A 25452-nucleotide genomic window follows, 5' to 3' on the forward strand; every position below is an offset into this window, starting at 1 on the left:
AGCATTTTGGGGCACACGTGGTTCTAGGATTCATACATGTGACTCAAAATAGCTCAAAGTGAACCTTTATTTAGTTGTGATCATTATGATATGCTTAGATATATGCTTTGATATTTGGGTAGATAGTTACACCATCCTACGAGAACTATAGCTCTAAGAGCAACTTTGAGTCGGGGATTTTTCTACACTTGGTAAGGGAAGCAACTAGTTTAGATTTAAACATTTTAGATATTAAATTGTATGATTAAGAAATAAGATGGTTTATTGTGCTGAAATCTGGTTTAAAATTGATGTTTGTATATAAATGATTGTATTAATTTTAGTAGGTATTTGATGGGTTGCATGACCTGGCTAAATTTGACTAAGGCATTGATAGAATTATAATGTGTGTTTTTCTTATGAGAATTTAGTGAAATGCCTAGATTGATTAGTTAGGAACATGTGGCTCATTGAGCAAGATGCATAATTTGTATTCAAAAGAGCTCCAACACTTTACTTGGTAGGCAAAATGCCTCTCACTGAATGTGCTAGTTAGTGTCGGGAGGTAGGTTTGTTGAGTAAGAAAAAGAGTTGTTGAGCCAAAATAAAAATAGCAAAAACTCAAGAGCAAGGTGTGTGCTTGACTCGTTGGGCGAATTTTTAAGAATTTAGTCCTAATATTTTTTCATTGGGCGATGTTGTACTTCGCTGAGTGGAGGAGTTATATGTGAAAAAGAGTATCAATAGCATATTTTCGCTAAGCGGGTAATGTATTTGTTGGGCGAGTATCACTTCAGTGGATATTCACTAAGTGAGACATTCATTCGTTGGGCGAGTATCTTACTTATGAATGTGTAAGTCTTGTCTTTAACATATATGTTGTATAATGTGTTTGGGCATGAATTATGTGGATTGAGAATGTAGTGATTCCTAAGGTAGAATAATATTATGTGTGGTAATGCGCAAAGTGTATTGACAACATAGTTGAATTGGGATTATTCAAACTTTGCTAAGTAATAGGCCTACATAGAGAAAGATACTTAGTTGTGAGAGGCGAATGAGGTTCTTTTCTAGAGTTTCAGTAAGAGATCGAACCTCGTAGAAATAAAATATTGACCCTATCATACTCTTTGGCAGGGGTGTTACCCAACCATGACATAGTTATAACTCTTGCAAGAGGCAAGAGTGAGTGAGTGAGTGAGCGATACTTTCTTAGTCTTAAATTTCATAACTTTTTTTTTTCTTTTGCTAAATACTTTTTTTTCTATTCTAATTTTTTGGCTTGTTCTATGTGCAAAAAATTCAGTCATATCTTCAAAGTATTTTCCCTCTTACTTGATTACAAACTTTTTTTTTCCTTTTTGTAGTTATGTTCAAATATGGTGTATTATCAATTCCATTGAATTAAATATTCATGTCTCACATTTGATTATTTCTACTCCTTTTTAATGTTTTTATTTATTGTTTACCGTTTCCATGAGAATGTTTGATTTTCAATTTCAATTGTTCAGTCACATAAACCCTTTATTTACTAAGTAATATTAAAAGAATATTTTTTTTATTCTCTTTAATCATTTATTTATTAAAAGCTTTTTTTTAACTAAAATAATTTTGGTTTAATTATGTCTTTAGTCCCCATTTTCGTAGTAAAATATAAATTTGGTCCCTTTATTTTTTCTTATCTCAATTTGGTCCTTGTTTTGAGAAATTTGATGCAATCAAGTCCTTTCCGTTAGTGGTATAATAACAACGTTAAATAAGATATAAGATGTCACGTGTCAGTTCCTAGATTTTTTATTTTTTTTATTTTTTTTAAAAATAAATAATTTGTCACATGTCAACTGTCGTGGTGCCACGTGACAGTGACATGGTGATGTGGCAGTGACAATGCCACGTGTCAGTATTACGGTAGATGTCATTTCCTCATTCTCAATTTGGTACCTGTATTTAAATTTTTGTCTTAATTCAGTTCCATTTTTTAAAAAAGTTGTGCAATTTCATCCCTTTCCAAATTGAAACAAAAATTAATTTTTATTAAATTTGATATTTTTATTCAAATTGATATTTTTATTATATATTTTTAACATAACTAAATTTATTTAAATTTGTGTTTCACATTCAACTTTACTTAAAATTGTTTTCAAATTTTAAATTTATTTGTTTTTTATTGTTACATGAACTAGTTAAAATTATTTTAAAACTTTATAATTGTTATTTTTACACCAACTCAAACATTTGTGTAGAAATTATTGAACTTTACACATTTTAAAAATATACAATTATTTGAAATATAAATTCAAATAAAAAAATAATGTTAAAGTACAATGTAATAAAATATCAATATAATTTATGAATTTTTTTTTCTATTAACAACTTTAAAACAATTTTAAATAAAGTTCAATGTAAAATATAAATTTAAGTAAACTTAATTTTGTTAAAAATATTTACTAGAAATATTAATTTTGATAGAAATATTTGTGTATATTTATATAGAAATTAAATTTGGTTTCAATTTGAAGAGAGACAAAATTGCTTCATTTTTACAAAAATTGGAATTAAATTGAGACAAGAATTAAAATAAAGTACCAAATTGAGAATGTGGAAATGACACCTGACATACAAGTGATACATGACATTGTCATTGTCACATCACTCTATCATTTTCACGTGGCACGATGATAGCTTGATACGTGGCAAATTTTTTTATTTTTTTAAAAAAATTCAAAAAAATAAATAAATAATTCAAAAAATTCAAAAAATCAAGGAACTGACATGTGACATCCCATTTAATGCTGTTACTGTACCACTAATGGAAATGACTTGATTGGATCAAATTTTTCAAAATAGGAACCAAATTGAGATAAGAAAAAATAGAGGGACCAAATCGATATTTTGTTATAAAAATGGGGACCAGCATAATTAAACCAATAATTTTCATTATCCCTCAACTATTCGACTACTTTGATATTTGAACAAATTTCTCAAATCTCCAAGAGAGTTTCCACCTATAATACACTCAATTATACATTTGAAAATATTTCTCAAATCTTCGAGGTAGTTTCCACCTTATAATACCCTCAATTATACATTATTTTTTCTTTGTATCAAATTGTTTTTAGGACGCATATTTGATTATTTTTTTCATATCTTTATTTTTATCACGTAAAAAACTATTTTGATGATTTTTCATATAATTATTTTTATTTTCTATAAATGTAATTTTACCACCACAATTGTATAAAAACATTTCATTTACTATAATATAATAATTTAGTGTCATTATCAGAAATTTTGTTTGCACTATTCAATAAGCTTCAATTTCAAATGTCTAAATCTAAATTATTATTAATTTAATATTTTTCCTATGCAATTTCATTCAACTTGTGTACTATAATTTTATTTAAGTATAAACAAATATTTTGTTAGAATTTCAATAAAAGAGAATAAAAAAATATTTGAAATATTTTAAAACTTAAATACACTTTTTAATTTTATTAACTTTATTTCATTTATCACGGTGAGGGAAGTTTGACTCATACTCATTGGTTGGCACAGGAGAGGTTGTTATGAAGATGGTTGACAATGAGCAAGAACACCGGGTGTCGTCGTTGAAGGATTGGGAAGTCACTTGGTATCATGGAGATTTTGGATATAGGAATTACAAATTACAAATTGTAAACCTCTTGAACTATATCAAAAGGAGGATAGTGAAATTTTGACCCATTTTTAGCCTGTTACTTCAATTACCCTTTAATTATCTGTTTTAATTTTTTATTAATGACGTAATTTAACAATCTAAAAATGATTGGAACAGTAAATTAAAAATGAGTTAAAATATTATTATTTTATGTGAAATTTCGAAGTAGGTTTTTAGAAATGGGAAAGAATATTAGTGTTTCAAAAAATTCAAAGCTTTTGACAAGCAAATGATGTACCATTTTAGCAAATCTTGAAAGTTGAGATGCTGGACAGTAAGGGAGAGATTAACATAGTACAGAGAATTACAAATTGTAAGGCGCATGAAGCATATAAAGAAATCTAATAGCTTGGGAAAGTTAGAATTTCAAATTTGAAATCTAAAAACATAACTGTGTGTGGTGCAGAGAAATTTCAAAGTAGGATATTAGAAATGGAAAAAAATCCTAGAGTTTCAGAAAGTTCAAATCTTTTTACCAACAATTGATGCACCATTTTAGCAAAGATTAAAAGAGTACAGAGAGACGTCGGAGGAAAGCTCTTAGAATTTGAAGAGGCCTCGTGTACTACATTTTGTGGAGGTACATGTTTGAATTCGAAAAGGTCACCATAGCTATTTATTTTTCGGATACCCGTATTTTGAGATTAATTTATTTTTTTGTTATTATTCACTTTCTTTTTATTCTAAAAATATAAAAATTAACTTTTATTAAAATTATTTTATTCTTTTTAAAAATTGTTAAATAGTCATTAAAGGGTGTTAAGAGAATTTTTATTGTTATTTTTCCTCTTTGAGATAAGTTATGTTTTATTTTTGTTTTTTGTTTTTTTTTTAAATCGTGGTTATAACACGTGTATAAACTCTGTTTGTTTGTGTTGCTTCCATTTTGTATTATTTATTTATAGAAATCATTGAGTATTTATAAATTGAACTTGGTTAAAAAATGTATGCTGTACCAACTCTATAAGTAAAATAGAGATAAAAACAAACACACCTTTAAAATAAAATACTTGGAAGGTACTTTTTTCAGTGTCTGAGTAGCTAGGATAAGTTTTCCTCCCATATACGCGTGAGGCCATCGAGGATGCTGATGATGTTTGCACTGAAATGTGTTTGTTTGAGTTTTGTTGGTGTGTTGAGTTCATGTTGGGTTGTGCAAGGGTCAAAGCGTTGTGAGTACCCAGCAATTTTCAACTTTGGCGACTCAAACTCAGACACCGGAGCCATTTCTGCTGCATTCACCGTTGTGCTTCCTCCCAATGGACAAAACTTCTTGGGAAGCCTCTCCGGAAGAGCTTGTGATGGCCGTCTCATAATTGATTTCATTAGTAAGCCAAAAACACTCTTTAATCACCCTTCACTCATTCACAACATGAACCACTCACACTATGTACTAAATTTTAGTTTGGTTTACGAACCTTTCTATGCAGCTGAAGAATTAAAGGTACCATACCTGAGTGCTTATTTGAACCCGGTTGGATCCAATTACAGGCATGGAGCCAACTTTGCCACTGGAGGCTCGTCGATTCTTCCAGGTGGTTATAGTCCTTTCCATCTTGGCCTTCAAATATCACAGTTCATACAGTTCAAATCCCGCACCAGAATCCTCTTCTATCACCCTTTGGTTAACAACAGTTAGTTTTTCTTTCTTCACTCTTTTTTTCCGACTTAGTCCGTGATAGATTGATTCTCCATTATTTAGGATTTAATAAAGTACTAAAATAATAAACTAGGTTGCATTATTGAGAAACTCACTTTTTCAAAGCAGAATGGTCGGAGAGAAAGGACACCACTAGAAAGACATTTTCTACAAACACTTTAGATTGGTCAGAATTTAAGAATCACATGTCTTTTGGTTTTACTTCTTATTTCATATCCTTTTCATGATTTTATCGCCAACAGTATAAAGTGTGCCATAAAAAGTGTTTGTTAGCACTCCTACCGTGTCCCTGCTGACAGGAACTTTATTTAGTGTGATTAGAGGTGTCAATTTGGTCCAGTTCACATAACTCGATCCTGGCCCATGTGAACTAGGGTAAAAAAGGTTCACATTAAAAAAAAGTCTTCATCAAAAAAGTTCACAGGACCAAAAATCCTATAAAGATCCTGTGGGTCAGGGTTAATCCATATGGGCTTTCATCTTCAACATGAAAAATATATTATTTTTTAAAATATATTTTTATCTATGGCACATGCCCAACGACTCAGAAAGGCACGAAGACCCAAATAGGCCCAACGACCCGGACCTGCCCGATGACCCTGACAAGCTCGACAACCCAGACGGGTCCAACGACCCGAACGGGTCTGACGACCCAAATGGGTCTAACGATTCGATCATGCCCTACGATCCGAACGAGCCCAAGGATCCGGTTGGACTCGACTATCCGACCAGGCCTGACCATCCGGACGGACAAACGAACCGGATGAGCATGACGACCCAGACGAGCTTAATGACCCGGATGAGCCTAACGACCCGGACGGGCTCATCTCTCATATTGATATCAAAGAACACCGAAGGTTTGATCTTTTTTCTCCAACGTTCAAATATCTCTACAAAATAAAACTTTTCAAACGGTATATGCATCTACAACAATTAAACATAATCATATATAATTGTATAAGATTATTTGTTTCCTTGATTATTTTTAGAGACATTGAAAGATTTAATTTAAAGATAAGTTATATGTTAATAATTATTTTAATTTTGTTATTTATCTAATTATCATTACAACTTCAATAATTTTACATAACATAGTAAAGAACATGTTAGACGATATGCGATACACGATCAAACAATGTCTTGTAGTTGTCCAGTCTTTTCATAAATCTTGATGAGAACATTATTATCTTTACTACTTTCAATTGCACAACTAAACAAGTTAGAGAATTGATACCAATGATTTTTATTACTTAATAGTCTTTGTTATAATCAAATTCACATAAAAGTCTTATTTAAACCTTCTAATAGGGTATAATGGATCAACTAGTCGTAACAATATACAATTGTTGCAGTCCTATGATAGGTACCAAATGTTCTTACAAGGATTGAAATTACTTTATAAGATTGAGATGCTTTCTTCAATTTACTCTCTCATGCTTGCTTGCTTGTTTCTTTGAATTTTAGGACATGTTAGAATATCTCTTTCGCATTTCTCTGAATCTAACACTCAAGTTAGCAAAACATATTGAAGGTTTAATAAATGTGCAATGAATGACCAATTTATTCCTCATAAAGTCAATTTATAATATTTTAATAAGCTTTTACCTAGATGAACCTAGATTAACTTGAAGCAACAACCTTATTACCTTATTAGTGTCATATTAAATATTTAGTTATTTTAATGATGTTTATTCCACTAACTCATGTTGTTATCATGTTCTTATAGGCTACCAACATTAAGTAGTATGAGTTACATATTTTAACAAGTTTGAACATAAAGTAAATGGTAAAAAAATATTATATATCATAACCATTAACAACTTTTTCATAAAGGTGTAAAAAGTATGCTATAAGAGAAAATATTTTAAAGATTCTTCTATAAAGTTATCAATTTGGCCTAGTCCATAAGATTGGACCCTGACCCGTATGAGTTGGTGCCAGAAAAACCCACAAGACAAAATGCCCAAAAGAGTCCTATGAGCTAAGACCAACTAATTGGCTTTCTTTAAACATGAAAAAAATATTAAAATTTTAAATATATTATTGGACACATAAGCAACAATTAGTATGAAAACTAAAACTTCATCTTGAACCAACTTTCAGACTAGACCCACCTGTCTTTATCGTTGGCCTAGGTCTAGACCTTCTGTATTGACCAACCTATCACGACCTCCCGTCTACATTGGCATGTCTCGACCTTCAGCCTTCTGCCTAAGACGATCTGTCTCGACCATCTACCTAAGCCACTTGGTCACAATGAGTGTGAGAGACACATTCAAAGACAAAACAATTTAGATACTTAAAGGTGAAACTATCACTACAAGAAAATTCTTAAATATCAACCAAATTTAGAGACAAAAGAAATAATGAGTCACTATAGTGACTAATTTAGATACCAATTTATAAACATAAAATTATTGATATCTAAAATAGTCTCTATTAGGAATAAAAAATTATAATTGTTTTGTGTCTAACATTAGTTGTCCGACTACCAAAGGAATTAGTGTCTATATTGGTCACTAATTAATTAGAAACTAATTTAGACTCTAATTCCTTTGGAAGCAAAATCTTGGTAGCTAATGCTGGTAACCAATTTAGAGTCTATCTAATTCACAAGTCAATTACAATCTTTTATTCATAATAGAGATTATCTTTGATACCAATAATTTTAAGTTTATAAATTGGTATGTAAATTAGTCACTATAGTAACTAATTATTTTTCATCTCTAAAATTGCTATTTAAGAATTTTTTTCATGTAGTGTTTACTTTCCATGTAGTAACTAAATAATTTTTAATTGAATTTTTTAACTTTCCATGTGTGAGAGTGAAACAATCATTTACTACAAAAAGTTAAGTAGTATGCCTTTGTTTAATTAAAGAAGTCGTTAAATATTTACATTAATTTTGATATTGACTTACAAAGTCTTTAAAAATAAAAAAACCAATTAAATTTAAGTGTTATATATATATATATATATATATATATATATATATATATATATATATAAAAGGTTGTAACATAACTATAACAATCCTTAATCATCATCAATAAACATATAAAGTTAACAAAACTAGATTTTAGATAATAGATGTTGTAATTTGATTATAACATATTAAGTACAACAGTATATTAATTTAACTTCAAGGCAAAAAAAAAAAAAAAGGAAATTTAAATTAAAGATCGAAATAAAAAGGATAATCAAGTCTTTCTTATTGAATTAGAATTTAACTTAAGTATTTGTGATATTTCTTGATTGGTTACCACTAACCCTTTGTTATGGGCCATAAATTAAGGGATGAGAAATAGAGCCCAACCCAAGTGAAGTGAAGGACACAATTGGAAAAGCCAAGCCAAAGCTGAAGAGAAATCCTTCTAAAAATCGTCAGGCCCCTCTGAAATTTAAGGATTACAAAATGAATTGATTCTGTTAGGATTTACTTTATTCTATTGAGATTTATTTGTTTTGTTGTTTTAGAAATTACTCAATGTTGTCTCTTTCCTTGGCCATATATATATATATATATATATATATATATATATATATATATATATATATATATATATATATATATATATATATATATATATGGTTTCTGTTATGAATAAGGCAGAGAATATTTTAGAGACCATTGTAGTTGTGGAGGTTTTTTTCCCCTTCCCTCAAAGAAAGGTAGAGTTTTACTGTTAAATTGCATAACAACCGTATCATTGGTGCTTTCATTGAGAGTAACCATGGCTCCTTCTTTTGCTTCTTCTAGTGACACTCAACTTTCTAAACTGGTTGAAAACCATCTTACCTTTCAACGTGAATACCAGTGCCTGGAGGACAGATTCACGCTCTTGGAAAGCAAAATCGAAAATCCTGGTTCACCTTCTTCCACACATGCATCCAAACACTATATGAAATTAGAGATACCTCGTTTTGATGGGAACGACCCTTTAAGGTGGATCTTCAAGATCACACAGTATTTTGAGTATCGCAAAACACTAATATCGCAAAACACTAATAGCGAAAACATGGAGGGAGAAGCTCTTAGCTAGTATTATTGGATGGTGGCGAATAATCAGATTAAGGATTGAGATGCACTGTTTAAGGCGATTCAATCTCGCTTTGCCCTATCACGATTTGAGGATCCTGCCAGTGCATTGTTTAAACTTACCTAAACTTCTTCGATTCGTGAATATCAACAACAGTTTGAAGGTCTCGCTAATTGAATCACTGATCTCCCTGTGAGTTTCTACCTTAGTTGTTTCATTTTTAAGCTTCAACCTGAGTTACAGCGGGAGGTGCGCTTTCGTCAACTGGCGACACTCATCGATGCTATTAATTTGGCCAAGATTTATGTGGCCAAATTCGAAGATGCCCAACCGAAACCCAAATCCCAAACACAGTCCAAGCCTTACAAATCCTACACCTCAACCTCCATCCTTAACACCCTATAGAAAACCACCCTAAACCAAAACACAAACCCTTTCTCCTAATCTCACACAACCAACTTTGCTACTACTAATCATTCCCCAATCCTCAAGAGCATGACCGTCGAAGAAATTTAGGCCAGACGTGAAAAAAGCTTATGCTATTACTGTGATGATAAGTATGCTAGAGGTCATCGTTGCAAACGTCAGTGCATGGTTCTCCTAACTCTAAAACCTCCATCAAGGGTTGATGAGGAGTTTCAAGAGTTATTATCTGATGAGAATCCAATCATAACCAAACCCGAAAACCCATTGGATTCTTCCCTAGCCCAAATTAGCCTTCACGCCCTCATGGGCCATTTGGTTCCTCAAACGCTGGCTGTATTGGGCCAGATTGGCAAGGCCCAATTGTCCATTTTGATAAATAGTGGGAATACACAAAACTTTTTGCAGGAACGATTGGTGAAGTTTTTAAATCTCGACATTATCCCAGCCCAAGGTTTCTCTGTTCAAGTGGGTAATGGGGAGGAGTTACAATGCTCCAAGTTGTGTAAAGAGGTGCAAATCCACATTGGGCCTCACTTGTTCACTGAAGACCTCTTTGTCTTGCCTATAACAGGTGCGAATTTAGTTCCGGGAGTGTAGTGGTTGAAAAGTCTAGGTCCAATACTTACTAATTTTGATAAGTTAATTATGAGGTTCAAAAGAGAGGGCCAGGTGGTGCAACTCCATGGAATTCCAAGGCCTAAAGCCCATGAAATTTCATCCCAACAACTTAAACGACTTCAAGTCACTCATTCAATTAGTGAATATTATCATATTCAGGCCCAACCTTCGTCTTTTAGGGATGGAGAAACAGAGTCTATTCTTCCAGAAATTGAGTCTCCGCTTCATCGTTATTCCTCCCTTAAGAACTACTGATCACAAAATTCCATTGTTGGAAGGAACAAATCCCGTCAATGTGCGACATTATCGATACCCGCAATTTCAGAAACAGGAGATTGAGAAACAGGTTGAAGAGATGTTACATTCTAGTGTAATCCAGAAGAGTTTGAGCTTTTTTTCTTCCCTAGCATTGCTCGTGCGTAAGAAAGATGGAACATGGTGATTTTGTATGGATTATCACGCGTTGAATGCAGTCACAAACAAGGACTGTTTTCCAATTCCTATCGTGGATGAACTTCTCAATGAATTTTTTTGTGGTAAGTGGTTTTCTAAGCTGGATCTTCGTTCTAGTTATCACCAAATTCGTACGTTTCTAGGGGAATCTTATAAAACTGCCTTTCGAACTCATGAAGGCCATTATGAGTTCACTGTCATGCCATTTGGACTATGCAATGCTCCTTCGACTTTTCAGAGCACTATGCATAAGCTGTTTCGCCCTCATCTTCATAAGTTTCTTATTATCTTCTTTGATGATATCTTAGTTTACAATAAAAGTTTACATGAACATATAAGCCATTTGGAACTTGTTTTTCAATGCTTATTAGATAACAAATTCTTTCTAAAAAGATCCAAGTGCGTTTTAGCACAAAACAATGTTGTCTATCTAGGCTATATAATTATGGAACAGGGTGTGGAACCAGAGAATGACAAGATTTTGGCAATGCAAGAGTGGCTAGTCCCTCATGGCGTGAAACAACTGCGTGGGTTTCTCGGTTTGACAGGATACTACTACTGCTTTAAAAAAGGATATGCTACCATTGCTTCACCTCTGACTAATTTATTGAAGAAAGACGCCTTTCATTGGACTCTAGTGGAGTAACAAGCCTTTGATGACTTGAAGAAAACCATGACTGAAGCCCTTGTTCTTGCTCTACCTAACTTTGAGATCCCTTTTCAATTAGAAATGGATGCGTCTGGAAGGGGCATGGGTGTTGTACTTCTTTAGAAGGGTCATCCAATTTGTTTCACAACAAGAAATTTTGTGATAGGATGCGAAATGCTTCTACTTACGTTCGAAATTTACACGCCATTGTTGAAGCTGTTAAAAAATGGCGACATTATTTACTAGGCCGCAAGTTTATCATTTTTACAGATCAAAAGAGCTTAAAAGAACTTCTGACACAGGTGATCCAAACTCCGAAGCAACAACATTATTTGTGCAAACTATTGGGGTTTGATTATGAGATAAAATACAAACCTGGCTCCTCTAATTGTACTGCTGATGCCTTGTCTCGTTAGTTTAACGAAGGTCTCCTTGCTGCCCTTATTGTCCTTCATTATGAATTTATTCACAAGCTCAAGGCTTCTTATGATTCTTGTTCCCAACTAAAGCAATTGTACTCCGAAGTTTTTACTGATCCCACTTCTCATGAAAGGTTTCCATTATAGATGGTTTGCTATTGTATAAAGGAAAAATATATATTGGTGACGACACTACCTTTAAGTCCTTGTTGCTTGAAGAGTACCATAGCATCCCCTTGGGTAGCCATTTTGAATTTCATAAAACATTTCAACGGCTCCATGAGAATTTCCATTGGCCTGTAAAATCTTGCATGACTTGTCAATAGATGAAGGCTCCGAATCATGCTCCTTATGGTCTTTTGCAACCCATTCCCACTCCTAATGGCATATGGGAAGACATTGCTCTTGATTTTATTGTTGGGCTACCCCTTTACAAGGGTCATACTACCATTTTGTTGTTCTTGATAGGTTCTCCAAAGCGGGACATTTTGGTGTGCTTCCTTCTAGCTATATCGCTTTCACGGTAGCTGAATTATTTGCCAATATGGTTTGTAAGTTGCATGGACTGTCGAAAAGAATTATCTTAGATAGAGATGCCATTTTCATGAGTGGCTTTTGGCAAGAACTATTTCGTCTCAATGGTACTAAGCTAAAGATGTCCACGGCTTACCATCCCCAAAGTGATGGCCAAACTGAAATCCTCAATAAAGTCCTTCAACAATATCTGTGGTCCTTTGCTCATTGCAAACCAACTTCGTGGGGCAAGTTTCTTTTAAGGGCAAAATGATGTTATAACACCTCTATTCATTCATCCACCGGGCTTTCTCCTTTTGAGGTTATGTTTGGTAAACCTCCTCCTACCGTTCCTAGTTACTGCATGGGAAACTCAAAGCTTGATGCTGTTGATGTTGAATTGGCTTGTCGTGATGAAATTTTAAACAAATTACGTGCAAAGTTGTTAAAGGCCCAAGAGGTGATGAAGCATGTTGTTGACCAGAAGCATATTCCTGCCCCATCAAGCTTGGTGATCACGTGATGGTTAAGCTTCGACCATACCGACAACATTCATTATTAGAACCATGAATACAAAAACTTTCTAAGCGTTATTATGGGCCCTTTGAAATCATAGAGTGTATTGGAGATGTAGCTTTTCGCCTTGCTCTACCACCTGCAGCTAAACTTCACCCTGTTTTTCATGCTTCTCTGCTGAAACCTTTCACTGGCACAACTCCTTTTATCATTACCTCCTTGCACCATCACTACTCAACCTATTGTTCAACCCTTGGCTATAGTGGCAGTGGGTGATAATTCTTCACAATGTGTGTTAGTGCAGTGGGACGGTCTCTTTCCAGAGGATGCCACATGGGAAGATTTCCAGGAGCTTTAATCTGCTTATCCAACATTACACCTTGAGGACATGGTGTTTGTGCAGGGGAAAGAAGATGTTATGGGCCATAAATTGGGGGATGAGAAAATACAGCCCAACCCAAGTGAAGTGGAGGACACAATTGGAAAAGCCAAGCCAAAGCTGAAGAGAAATCCTTCTAGAAACCGTCAGGCCCCTCTAAAATTTAAGGGCTACAAAATGAATTGATTCTGTTAGGATTTGCTTTATTATGTTGAGATTTATTTGTTTTGCTATTTTAGAAATTACTCAATGTTGTCTCTTTCCTTGGCCATATATCTATATATGGTTTTCGTTATGAATAAGGCAGAGAATATTTTGGAGACCATTGTGGTTGTGGAGGTTTTTTTTTTTCCCTTCCCTCGAAGAAATGTGGAGTTTTACCGTTAAATTCCATAACAGCCGTATCATCCTTGAAGTCATTTTTTCCTTCTATTTTACCACCTTCGCTTTATGCCAAAAGTTTGATATCAACATAACATAGGTCTTCATCACTAAGAAAGATTTGTAAATATAAGAATGCATATAAATATATTACATATAACAAAGTTAGTTAATGGATTGTTTATTAATCTAATATTTTCTCTATCCTTACTTTCATGTTTTCATCATACTTATTAAATACACTAGACAAAAATTCTTAAAATGATATACATTCATGAGTACACTAGAATTATAATACTCATTAAGAGTGGTATTACCAATGAATTGTATATTGAAGTTATGGCTAAAAACTTTATAATGCTCTGTATTGGACAATACCTAGAAATTGTCCAGTGTATATGTATTTCCTTTTCTTAACTTAGACTGTTAGAAACCATCTCTTCAACTTTTTTTAATATTAATTGTGCTTTGCCTTTCGAATTACTCATCAACCAATCACAATTTAATTTGAATGAAAATTTAAATTAATATACAATGAAGTCTAGCATTAGAAGCACATATTGACAATGCATATGTTAGTTTGATAACATATCTTCCAAGACCTGATGACGTCTCTAGCATTAGGGTGTATTAATAATATAATTAATTCTTTTTTACAAAACCTTGTGTTGTGTGATATGTCAGGAACAGAACTCTCTTTTAAAAACAATATTCCAAGGCCTAATGACTTCTCTAGAGCCTTATATACTTTTGACATTGGACAAAACGATCTTGCATATGGTTTTCAGCACACGTCAGAGGAACAAGTTCGAGAATCTATTCCTAATATCTTGAGGAATTTTTCACAATTAATACAGGTAAAGAAACTAACGCCTTGGTGAGAAAATTCATATTGCAATTTATTCTTTGAAGTTAATACTTGTTAAGTATGATGTTATAGCAATTATACAATGAGGGAGCAAGACTATTCTGGATTCACAACACAGGCCCCATTGGGTGTTTGCCCTTCAATTTCCTTTCTTATGAGTCAAAGCAGGGTAACCTCGATGCTAATGGTTGTGTCAAACCTCAAATGAGATTGCTCAAGAATTTAATAGCCAACTCAAGGTCCTAACATCTCAATTGAGAACAAATCTTCCTCTGGCCAAATTCACTTATGTTGATGTGTATAAAGCAAAATATGAACTTATCAGTAATGCAAGGAAGCTAGGTGATCTTTATGCACACAAAAGTGTTTAAGTGGATTGATTACATTCTCTCGTTTTGGCTTTGGATAATTAACTTATAGCATTCTTTTTAGCAGGTTTTGTCAATCCTATGAAGTTTTGCTGTGGTAGTTACCATGGTTACCAGATAACTTGTGGGAAGAAAAGCACAGAAAATGAAACATTTTATGGAAATGCATGCAAAGATTCATCTCAACTCATTAGCTGGGATGGCATTCACTACTCTCAAGCCGCAAACCTCTTGATTGCAAAAAAAATTCTTTCTGGAACGTTCTCTGAGCCCCCAATTGACATTAGGCAGGCGTGTTTCTAACCATAACTCAAGCATAGTTTTATTCTCTGTGTGCACTTCAAAAATTGTCCTATACAAATATTCAAGAAATGAAGGGTGTTGTTTGATTAGTCAGATATCATAATTTATTTTTTTGAAAAAAAAGTACATATAATTATGTAAATTTAGTGTGCATTCACTGCAACAAATATAAATTTTTGTAACATAAATTAAGTAACGAATATAAACTTTGTCACAATTTATATATTAATTGTGACTAATTTTTAATTTATCACAGATACTAAGTATAATAATGTGACTAATTTTTAATTTATCACAGATACTGAGTATAATAATGATAAAATTAAAAAATTGTTACAATAGTTATGTTAAAAAAAAATGTTACAAATAATTATTCAAAATTGTTACATAATAAAACTGTTTTTTTTATAATAAGAATATTTAATTCATATAAAATCTATTAAATATTTATAATCAATAGTTATTTATTATTTGTAACAAATTCTTGATTATTAGACTGTTAAATTATTTTTGGATAATAACTTGTTACAAAATTCATTTTATATATTTAATAAAAAATTCATATATATATATATATATATATATATATTTATAAAAAAACTAATTATTTTTTCTTGTTTTAGATTTGAATATATGTGATTTATATTTTATATGTTATGTTAAGGATATTTTTGTTATCATACAATTGCAATAATGATAAATATAAAATTTGTCACTATTTATATATGATTTATGACAAGTTTTTAATTTATCACAACAATTTTATTAAAAGTGATATAATATATATTTCAAAAAAATTATTTATTAAAATAAAATGTCATATCATAGTATTTTTAATATAAAATTTGTAAAATGTATCTGTAGAAAAAAATATTTAATTTTTCTTATTTTAAATTTGAATGTATAGTTTATCTTTCATATGTTAAGAATAATTTTGTCATCATACAATTATAATATATAGTGATAAATATAAAATTTGTCTCTAGTTATATATTATTGGTGACAATTTTTTAATTTATCACAACAACTTTATTCAAAGCGATAAAATGTGTGTCAAAAATAATTATTTACTAGAATAAAATGTCATATCATAATTATTTTAATAAAAAATTTATGAAATATATATAAATTATTAATGATAATATAATATTAATATTTATACTATATTTATTTATATTTTTAAATTCATTATACTAAAACAATTAACATATTTACACTAGTGATTGGCTAAAATGTATATATTTTTCAGTTTTTTGAGTTTTAGGAAAACATGTTTAAGTACAAAGGACGAAGGTTAGAAAAAATATAAGGTGCATAAGATTAAATTGAGACTTCGGGAAGGATTGTCGTGTTACATCTTATCCTTTGAAAGTCCTGAATTGTAAACAAAAAAGAAGGAAAAGGAAGATATGTATATGTCAAAGGACTTGAACAAATTTCAATATTCAGTGAACAAGAAGAATAGTAAAGTAAAAATAAGATAAATAATAATATTCTTATAGTGATATGAATGATTCTATTTAATTTCAACATACTTGTAATTTGTTTAGTCAAATTCATATTAATATTATAACAATGTTATCTTCCCTTGGTTATTGCTTAAAAAAATTAATTTATATTTTTCTTTAATTATTGTTGATTATGTACTCTTACTAGTTTTTTTGATCCGTGCAACGCACGAGATTATTTCTAAGATAGAGTATAAACTATATAATTGTATAAGAAATATCGTATTTTAATGTTTCATTATAAATAAAATAAATATAATTGAGTATAAATTAATGAATAAAATTATGATAAAAAAATAAATGTATCTGCAATAAGCAACCTAAAAGTAAGAGAATGTTATAGTAAGGCCATTTATATTCTAACCCTTTCTTTTAAGGGCTGCCCCAATCTAATGGGCCTAAGGGTTGGCCCATAGGGTGTACAAGGCCCCTAAGGCAGCCAAACCCCTTTCACTTTTGTCATTCTTGCAAAACAGCTCGTACCTTACTCTCCTTTTTCCTCCCCAGAGCTCTGCTATGGTTTGATCTCCGCTACTGTCAAGTCCACTCAAGCTCGTTCTACTTCACGTAAGTTGACCCCTAACCCTTATACTCTTTCCTTCCACTCTATTCTTTGTGGGCCAACAGAGATTCCCGAGTTTAAATTTTTTTTCTTTCTAGGTCAGTATTTTCAGCTCTTAAATCTACTCTTGGAGCTGCTATGGTTGTGGGCTTAGGCGTCGAAGTAGCTTGCTAGCTCTTTTCAGGTAAGGAAGTTAGGGTTCCTCGAAATCTCTAGTTTGCTGCCTATTTTTGATTTGCCTCGAACTTGTATGAAGTGTATGTTGTTGAGGTTAAATAAAATGTTATGTTCTGTGTTTTGGGTGTGCAAGTATGGCTGATGTAGGTACGAATAGTGGCGAGAACTGATAATATCACCTAAGCGAGCTTGTCTCGCCTATGTGAGACTAACAGAGGTTCACCCAGGTTTCTTGCTCGAGAGGTCGCTTAAGCGGTGAGTTCCCATTTTGAGCGAGATGAAGTCTTGCTCAAGCAAGGAGGGCTCGCCTTAGCGAGATCTCGCAGGAAGCTACTATTCCCACTCCTCGAGCCCTCGACTAAGCAAAGGGAGCTCGTTTGAGCGAGAGAAGCCTCTCGCCTGAGTGAGAACCTTCAGCCTAAGCGAGAGTTGTGCGAGAATGCGTTCTTGTTTTGATTTCTTCTCTGTCTTGGATGTTTGGCACATGGTTGATTGGACTATTGTGTTAAGAGCATGAGGTGAATATATATGCATGAGTGAAATGGTTTATGGTTGTGAATGATAAGTTTAATGTGAACTTGGCATGTGGCTTGTATAGGATCGTTGGTTATCAAAGTGGCATGGTTTTGGCATGATAAAGGATTCTATATTGATTGTTGGAAGCATGGTTTGGTTTGGTTAGGACATAATTCCATGAGCCTCTAGGTGAGACTTCATGGTGGTGCCTTAGTTAGTCGGGACGTAATTCCATGACCCCTGTTAGTGGGAGTTCATGGTGGTGCCCCATCTATATAATTCAGTAAGGATTCAAGGTAAGGTTGCATCCTCACACTCTAAAGAGTCAGTTAGTCTCACATAGAGTGTACTGACTCTGGTGGTGAGAGTAGCAGGAGGCCTGAAACTCATTAAGGCCCATGTATTGTCTTATCTTGGAATTTATTTGATTTATTGTCAATCTATTTTTTTTCGCTTTGTATCTGGTATCGTGGTGTGCCTTGAATCTTTTCTTAGATTTCCTTGGATATTGTAAGGAGTAGTGTTTATACTCCAAGACTGCACTACTATGTTATTCTGTGTGACGCTTCCTTTACTTAGGATTCTTAATTAAATGGGACGTTACAATTATCCAAGTCATCCAATAGAAAATGAAAATTGATTAACATATTAATGTATTTCTTATCTAACAAAAAAATCTAACCAATATATATGTTAAATTATTTTTATCTAACACAAAATTCTAATAAATATATATGTTAAATTATTAATAATTAAATATATTATTGATATTGATATTAATATATAAACTTATTAATAGGAATATATTATACCTTATTATTTTCAAAATCAAATTGCACCACGAAAATTGAGGAGTTAAGGAACATTTTAGACTGAACAATTTCTTCCTTTGAGTAAGTTCACTTTTTATCCTTTTTTTTTGTTCGAAGCAATATGTTTTTCTCTTGTATGAGGCTTTTCTACGCTCTAAGAAAATCTCTATCTGTTAGAGATCATAAAATCATGCTCTAATTGTTGATCAAACTCTTCTTTGTGTAGATAAAACTATTTTAGGTTTTGAAGTTGTGGAACAGAAGAGCAAGATTAGGAATCTACTCTAAGGTAAGGGAAGCTAATCATTTAGAAGTTATTATTTTTCTTAAAATATTGAGTCTTGCTATTACAATTTAATTTGAGGTATTCATAATTTTATCTTTTGGTAAATAGGTGAGAGGTGAAAATTTTATATTAGAAAAATTATGGTAAAGAGTAAGGCTTGTGATGAAGATGAAAAAAATGCATCTACGTCATCTAAAATTGAGAAACTTCATGAGAATCCAAAAATTGAAGAAAATGAAAAAACAACTCTCTAAGGTTCCTAATGTTACATATAATGAATTTGAAAATACTTTAGAATGTGATCTGGGGAAACATCTTCAAATTTGGCAATACCCACCAAATCAAATTGATGAGGTATGAAGGGCTTATCTAAAATAGGGTCCATATCAAATGCATTTAGAAAATTATCCGTTGTTTGGTAAAGATGATCATCCAAGAAGATTTCAGTACACATGGTTTAACTTATTTTCTTCATGGTTAGAGTATTTAGCATTAAAATATGCTGCAATATTGCTTTTCGTGCTATCTTTTTAGTAAAAAAACCAAGTGGACGGCCTAACTCAAATGTTTTCATTATTACAGGTAATTGAGTTGATTTTCATTGAATTCTAATAAGCAATGAGTTGATTGTCATCAACATGTTTTAACTTTTTGAGTGTTTTTTTTTATAGATTTTAAAAGTTAGAGGAAAGTTAACAATGGAACAAATTGTGCTTTCCTTAACCACATAGGGAAGGATCCTTGTTCACCACACAATATTGCAGTGTTTGCTTGTCAAGACTTGTTAAATCAAAATTTCCACATTAGGAATGTTTTGGAAGTGCAAAGCTTAGATCAAATTATGAAGAATTGGTTACGTCTCAAGACTTCAATTGAGACAGTTCGATTTTTATAACTTCAAGCTTATGCTTTTAGAGGTCATCATTAAACTATTGAATCAAGGAACCAAGGTAATTTTCTTAAGATGATAAAACTCCATCATACAATGATGCAGTTGCAAAAGTTGTGTTGGAAAATGCTCCATACAATTCCAAATATACTTCAAATACAATTCAAAAAGAGTTATTGAATATTCTTTCTAGTAAAGTAAAAAATCATATTCGTGAGGAAATTGGGGTCCAAGTTCTGTATAGTTATCGATGAAGCTCATGATGAATAAAAAAAAAAGCAAATGGCTCTTGTTTTGAGATTCGCTGGTAAAAATAGTTTTATTCAAGAGCAATTTTTTGATATTGTGCATGTTAAAGACATTACAACAATAAGTTTGAAGAATGAATTGTGTTATACTATTTCGACATAATCTTAATGTTTCTAATATCCGTGGTCAAGGGTATGATGGTGCTAGCAATATGAGAAGAGAATGGAATGGATTACAAGCATTATTCTTGACTGATTGTCCTTATGCATATTATGTTCATTGTTTTACTCGTCGGTTACAACTTGCCTTGGTTGTTGCATCAAGAGAAGTTATTCCAATTCATTTATTCTTTTCAAAATTGACTATTATTGTCAATATTGTTTGCTCTTCTAGTAAACATCATGATGAATTACAAACTGCCAAGTTATATGAAATTGCATATTTGTTAGAAATTGACAATCTTGAAGATGGTTAAGGGGCAAATCAAATTGGTACTTTAAAAGGAGTTGGGGATACCTGTTGGAGCTCCCATTTATCTTCTATTTGTAGCTTGATCAATATGTATGATGCAACGTGTTTAGTTCTAGAAAAAATTACTGTTGATGGATCTACTTATTCACAACGTGGTGATATTGATAATGCTTACAAAAGCTTGACCTCATTTGAGTTTATACTGATCTTGTATTTGATGAGAGAAATTATGGGGATAACAGATGTTCTTTGTCAAGCATTACAACAACAATCTCAGGATATAATTAATGTTATGTGTCTAGTTTGTTCTATAAAAGGACTTATTCAAAACATGAGAGAAAATGGTTGGGATAAGTTATTAAAAAATGTGACTTTTTTTTGCAAAAAATATGACATTGAGGTGCCTAATTTTGGGGCTTCTTATGTAGCAAGGCAAGGACGCTCTCATCACCAAAAAGATCATATTACAATGGAGCATTATTTGAGAGTTGAAATATTCTTTGTTACCATTGATAAGCAATTATAAGAGTTAAATTGTAGATTTAATGTCCAAGTAATGTAGTTTTTAATTCTAAGCTTTGTTTTGGATCCTAAAGATGCTTATAAAGCTTTTAATATTGATAAAATTTGCACTCTTGTAGACAAATATTATCCCATGGATTTCAATGAGCAAGAGAAGATTAATTTGAATTTCAACTTCAACATTTCATTATTGATGCTCGTCAAAATTCAAATTTGAAGAATTTATCAACAATGCAAGAGTTATGTATATGTTTGGCAACAACACAAATTTTAAAGTTTACTACTTGATTGATAGATTATTTCGTCTTATCATGACTCTTCCAGTTTTTACAACTACAACTGAAAGATCTTTTTCTGCAATGAAAATAATCAAGAGCAGGTTAAGAAATAAGATGGAGGCTGAAATTTTAGCAAGCACTATGATAATCTAAATTGAAAGAGATATTGCAACTAATTTCAATTTTGATTCAATTATTGAAGATTTTAAGTTATTAAAAGAACGTAGAGAAACACTCTCACTGAAGATAACTTTATGTTATGATTAAAGTTTTAACATATTATTGTTTATGATAGCTTTATGTTACTTTTTCATATATATTATTGTCATATTGAATAGAGAAAATGATGTGAAAAAATAAATTTTTATTTTTAATTAAAAAAAATTTATACATAACGAATATAATTTGATTCTCCTAAAATTTGTATTTAAGTTTCGCCACCTTCTATTGTAAAGCCTTAAACTTTAAAAATTCTCTTTTGTGAGATTTCAGTAACAAATTCTTTTGTATAATTGAGTACAGATTCTTTGTAGTTTTTTAATATTGTTTTTCTGTTGCATTTTTATAATATATTGATTTTATTATATTAAAAAAATTAATATATTTTAGCATATCAAAGTTAGTACACATAAAAAAATATATTTTGAAAGCATAACATTAAGAAATTAAAACAAAGACCCAAGAGTTATTGAATTTAATTGAAACTTTTCCCAAAGATGTTTGTGTCAAATGTAATACTGTTGTCGGTGCTTCATGTGGTAATCGGTGTTCGATTGACTGTGGTGATACTTTTCAAAATTATAGTGACAAATTTCCTGGAAGCTTTTCAGTTTATATTGGTATAAATATGACCCTCTCATTAGAGATTTTGACTACCATTGAATATGTGAAGAATGTTGGTTCTCATATTAACTCTAAAAGCCTTCAGAAAGGGCCTTATTGTTCCTTGGATTCTTTGTGCTAGATGTTTGCGTTAATAATACTTCATCCATTTCCCTTTAAGTGTTATTTAACTTCTATTTGAAAAAAAAAAAAGCAATGACTTTTTCTCCCTTCAATAAAATATTTAGAAGATTTCTTATTCTTCTAATCTTATTTTTATTTAAAGTAATCAAGTAGTTAATGATCTCTTAAACTTTGAAAAACACAACTAAATAGGAATTCTTTTGTTGAAAAAAAAATGAGAAAACATTTCACTGTATTTTTGGAATTGGAGTTAGCTGTTCATCAGTACATATCTGGAGAATGTCTAGTTTATTACATTATTATGTAGAGATGTTAGAAGAGTAATCAGACAGAAGCACACAAAATTAAATAGAATGCACCCGTAATGAAAGCTCTATTATTCTTTGTATTAATAAAGTATATTCATGCATAACATCAATGCCTCTAAGGTGCTAGCACTATGACAGCAGTGTAAGGCTAGCTTCTGCTTAAGTGGCGTATTATTAACTAGTAGAAAGATACAACTTTGGTGCACTTTATTGTTACTTTTAGTACGTAGTTATTGATGTATATCGGTTGAATGGGTATTGTGTTCACCAATTCCCTGTGGTTCATATGAGGTTCTGATTTTGTGTACTTGCTTCCTCATATTCAGGGATACAAGGAATCCAAGCACCAGCAATAGTAGTCAGATCTTGATATTTCCAGCATTTGTTCAGGAGTCATTCTTTCAAGCTCACTTTGCCTCCACGAAGCAAAATTGTTCCTGTTCTGTGGGTCAGACACCAAAGGGTAATCCTGTGTTCTGTGTATTTGGGATCTCATTCTCATGTAGAGCCTCATAGTTGCCACACAGTCATCATAAGGATCCTGAATTCCAACTTGAATGTCATACCTGCATGCATATGTTCCTCAAAATCTTCAAACATTCTCCATAAAAATTGCATCTTGTGTAAGAAAATTGTAAAAGATACTTGCCCAAGATATGTTTGTGTTAAGTACTTGAGCGAGTTGCTGAGTTTGCTCGTTTTCATCAGAGGAGGGTATTTTGCAGTGTCCCTGATTATTCAATAAGGACTTTTATGTCAATATTTGAATATGAGTGTTAAAGTAGTAAACCTATATGTGCTTGTTCTACACCATATATTAGTTTCAGGGATGATTAAAGCACTTCAAATCAACAAATTAAGTTATACAACAAGAACAAGATGTCTTCTTTGTCACTGTAACCCGTAGGGTCTAATGAAAAGTGTTATTTAACTTACCATAAATGAAGTTACAAGTATTTCTGAAGAGAATGTTTGACTGAGATATGTATGATAGACAACCTAAATTTGAAATTGAATGATTTACCTTATCTTTTCTGTTCGATATTCTATTTGCAGACATTCAAGGTCATGATCCAAACCATGGCCCACAAGAATCCTTGCTCTTCCTCCTCTTGCTCGAATTGTCCACATAGGTTCACCGTTGCAAAGAAAGTCTTGAATCCTCCTTTGAACTTGTTTCATTGGCATTGCATCCCTCAGGTATTCTGGTCTAATGCCTGTGGTCTCATACCTGTCAATGAATCAGTAGCTCCATTCACTACACCAGCTATATATATATATAAGGTTAAACTCTCCAAAAACTAAGTTTAATTGTCCAACCTGTAGTTTGTGACAGGAATTGGTGGCTTCACATAAGAATGGAAGATTATGTTCTCATGCTCATCGATTAAGCACACTCTTCCACAGAGATCTAGTGAGCCATCACTGCCACCACCAACCATTTTACATGCTAATGCAACTACTTGTGGTCCTCTTACTCCACCACTAATGGCCAAATTATCACGAAGTCCCAAGTTTGAAAAGCGACCAATTATTCCCTGTAATAATGTGCACCAAAAGTTAGGAATTCGCAATGAATAATTCCAAAACATTTTCAATTTTTAGCATTAATAATAAAAAATATACAATTCTTGTTTCCATGTATATTAACTGCACATATTTTTTTATCATGTAACAGGAAATTCAAAGTCAAAAGTTTTACAGCATTTGTCCCAGAGTGTTGGCATTTTTCTTGGTGAATCCTGCGAGAATTAGGGCTGTCAAAGACTTTCAAGCAAAACTTGCACCCTCTATAGGCAAACATATCTCTGCATTCCTGCTTTGGCAATGGACCTGGAAAAGCAGATTTATAAAAAATTCACAATGATCATCAATCAATAGATCATTATCTATTCAAAAAATATGAAACTCCATCAACTTCAATTTGCTCAACAATTAATAAGAAAGATTATTATTACCTATAAGATGTTCCCTTAGAGACTCAAATGACCTGCAGTGTTTCCTGCAAATGCCACAGGTTGGTTCATGAACCGAATGGTATGAGATCCTCATGTGCTCCACAAGGTGCTCCAGTTTGTTGAACTGTCTGAAGCATGCTGCACACTTATTCCTACAGTAACAAAAGCTATATATTACACATATCCATGTGTGTTTTAACTATGAGTTAAGAGAGTTAAGATGCACATGCAGGCTTGTATATGTGATGTGTGTGTGCATGGATGTCAGAAACAAAACCTGTGAGTTTCTGCACTCTCCATTCTGCAATCCATGATTTGTTTATAGTGATGTATGTATAACTTTCAAGAAAGAGTTGAAGTTGAGGTCAAAGGTGGAGTGGAATGGTATTTATAGAGAAAGGGTAGAGGTAAGAATTGCCCCAACTTGCATAAACGGACAATTCCCTAAGAATTATTCAGTATATTAATTTGGGATTCCCCTTTTACTTTTTCTTTATCTTTGGCCATGCTTGCTTCCTCTGCTCTCTACCTTGCAGATGAGTTTGTTGGTAGGGTATAGCATTCTTCCATTCGTAATGATCAATGTAAGTTCCAGATTCTTGTTGAGTTGGGCCCATTCTTGTTGTTTCCCTCATTGACTTCGGCTCTCGCGTTGCTTTAGTATGAATTTCTTTGTTGGAA

At 32.2% G+C, this 25452-nt stretch overlaps 1 protein-coding gene and 1 pseudogene across 2 annotated transcripts; one reads left to right on the top strand and one right to left on the bottom strand.

The window, feature by feature from the left end:
• The first annotated feature begins 4661 nt into the window (after window positions 1–4661).
• LOC114185811 (GDSL esterase/lipase At3g27950-like) lies at window positions 4662–15358 on the top strand (annotated as a pseudogene). Its single transcript, XR_014995355.1, has 6 exons — window positions 4662–5004; window positions 5107–5211; window positions 5885–6193; window positions 14415–14587; window positions 14671–14940; window positions 15034–15358. The product of XR_014995355.1 is annotated as a GDSL esterase/lipase At3g27950-like (transcript).
• Window positions 15359–22849: 7491 nt separating this feature from the next.
• LOC114186216 (uncharacterized) lies at window positions 22850–25391 on the bottom strand. Its single transcript, XM_028074257.2, has 7 exons — window positions 25049–25391; window positions 24772–24923; window positions 24516–24646; window positions 24134–24351; window positions 23838–24044; window positions 23463–23543; window positions 22850–23379 (listed from the first exon to the last, which is right to left on the bottom strand). The coding sequence occupies exons 1-7, from the start codon at window positions 25081–25083 to the stop codon at window positions 23136–23138; spliced, it is 1068 nt and encodes a 355-aa protein (XP_027930058.1). The 5' UTR covers window positions 25084–25391; the 3' UTR covers window positions 22850–23135.
• Between the last annotated feature and the right edge of the window lie 61 nt (window positions 25392–25452).

The sequence above is a fragment of the Vigna unguiculata genome, chromosome 5 (genome assembly GCF_037176805.1).
Source record: "Vigna unguiculata cultivar grain cowpea cultivar isolate G323 ecotype 2 chromosome 5, ASM3717680v1, whole genome shotgun sequence".
Lineage (NCBI taxonomy): Eukaryota > Viridiplantae > Streptophyta > Magnoliopsida > Fabales > Fabaceae > Vigna > Vigna unguiculata.

Bases quoted from the DNA above. Each gene is read 5' to 3' on its own strand.
- LOC114186216 (XM_028074257.2), bottom strand. From the start codon at position 25,083: ATGGATTGCAGAATGGAGAGTGCAGAAACTCACAG. The intron at 24,352-24,515 runs GTAAAACTTTTG...ACATTATTACAG, and splicing joins AACACTCTGGGACAAATGCT to GGAATAATTGGTCGCTTTTC. The intron at 23,544-23,837 runs GTAAATCATTCA...TTGAATAATCAG, and splicing joins TATCGAACAGAAAAGATAAG to GGACACTGCAAAATACCCTC.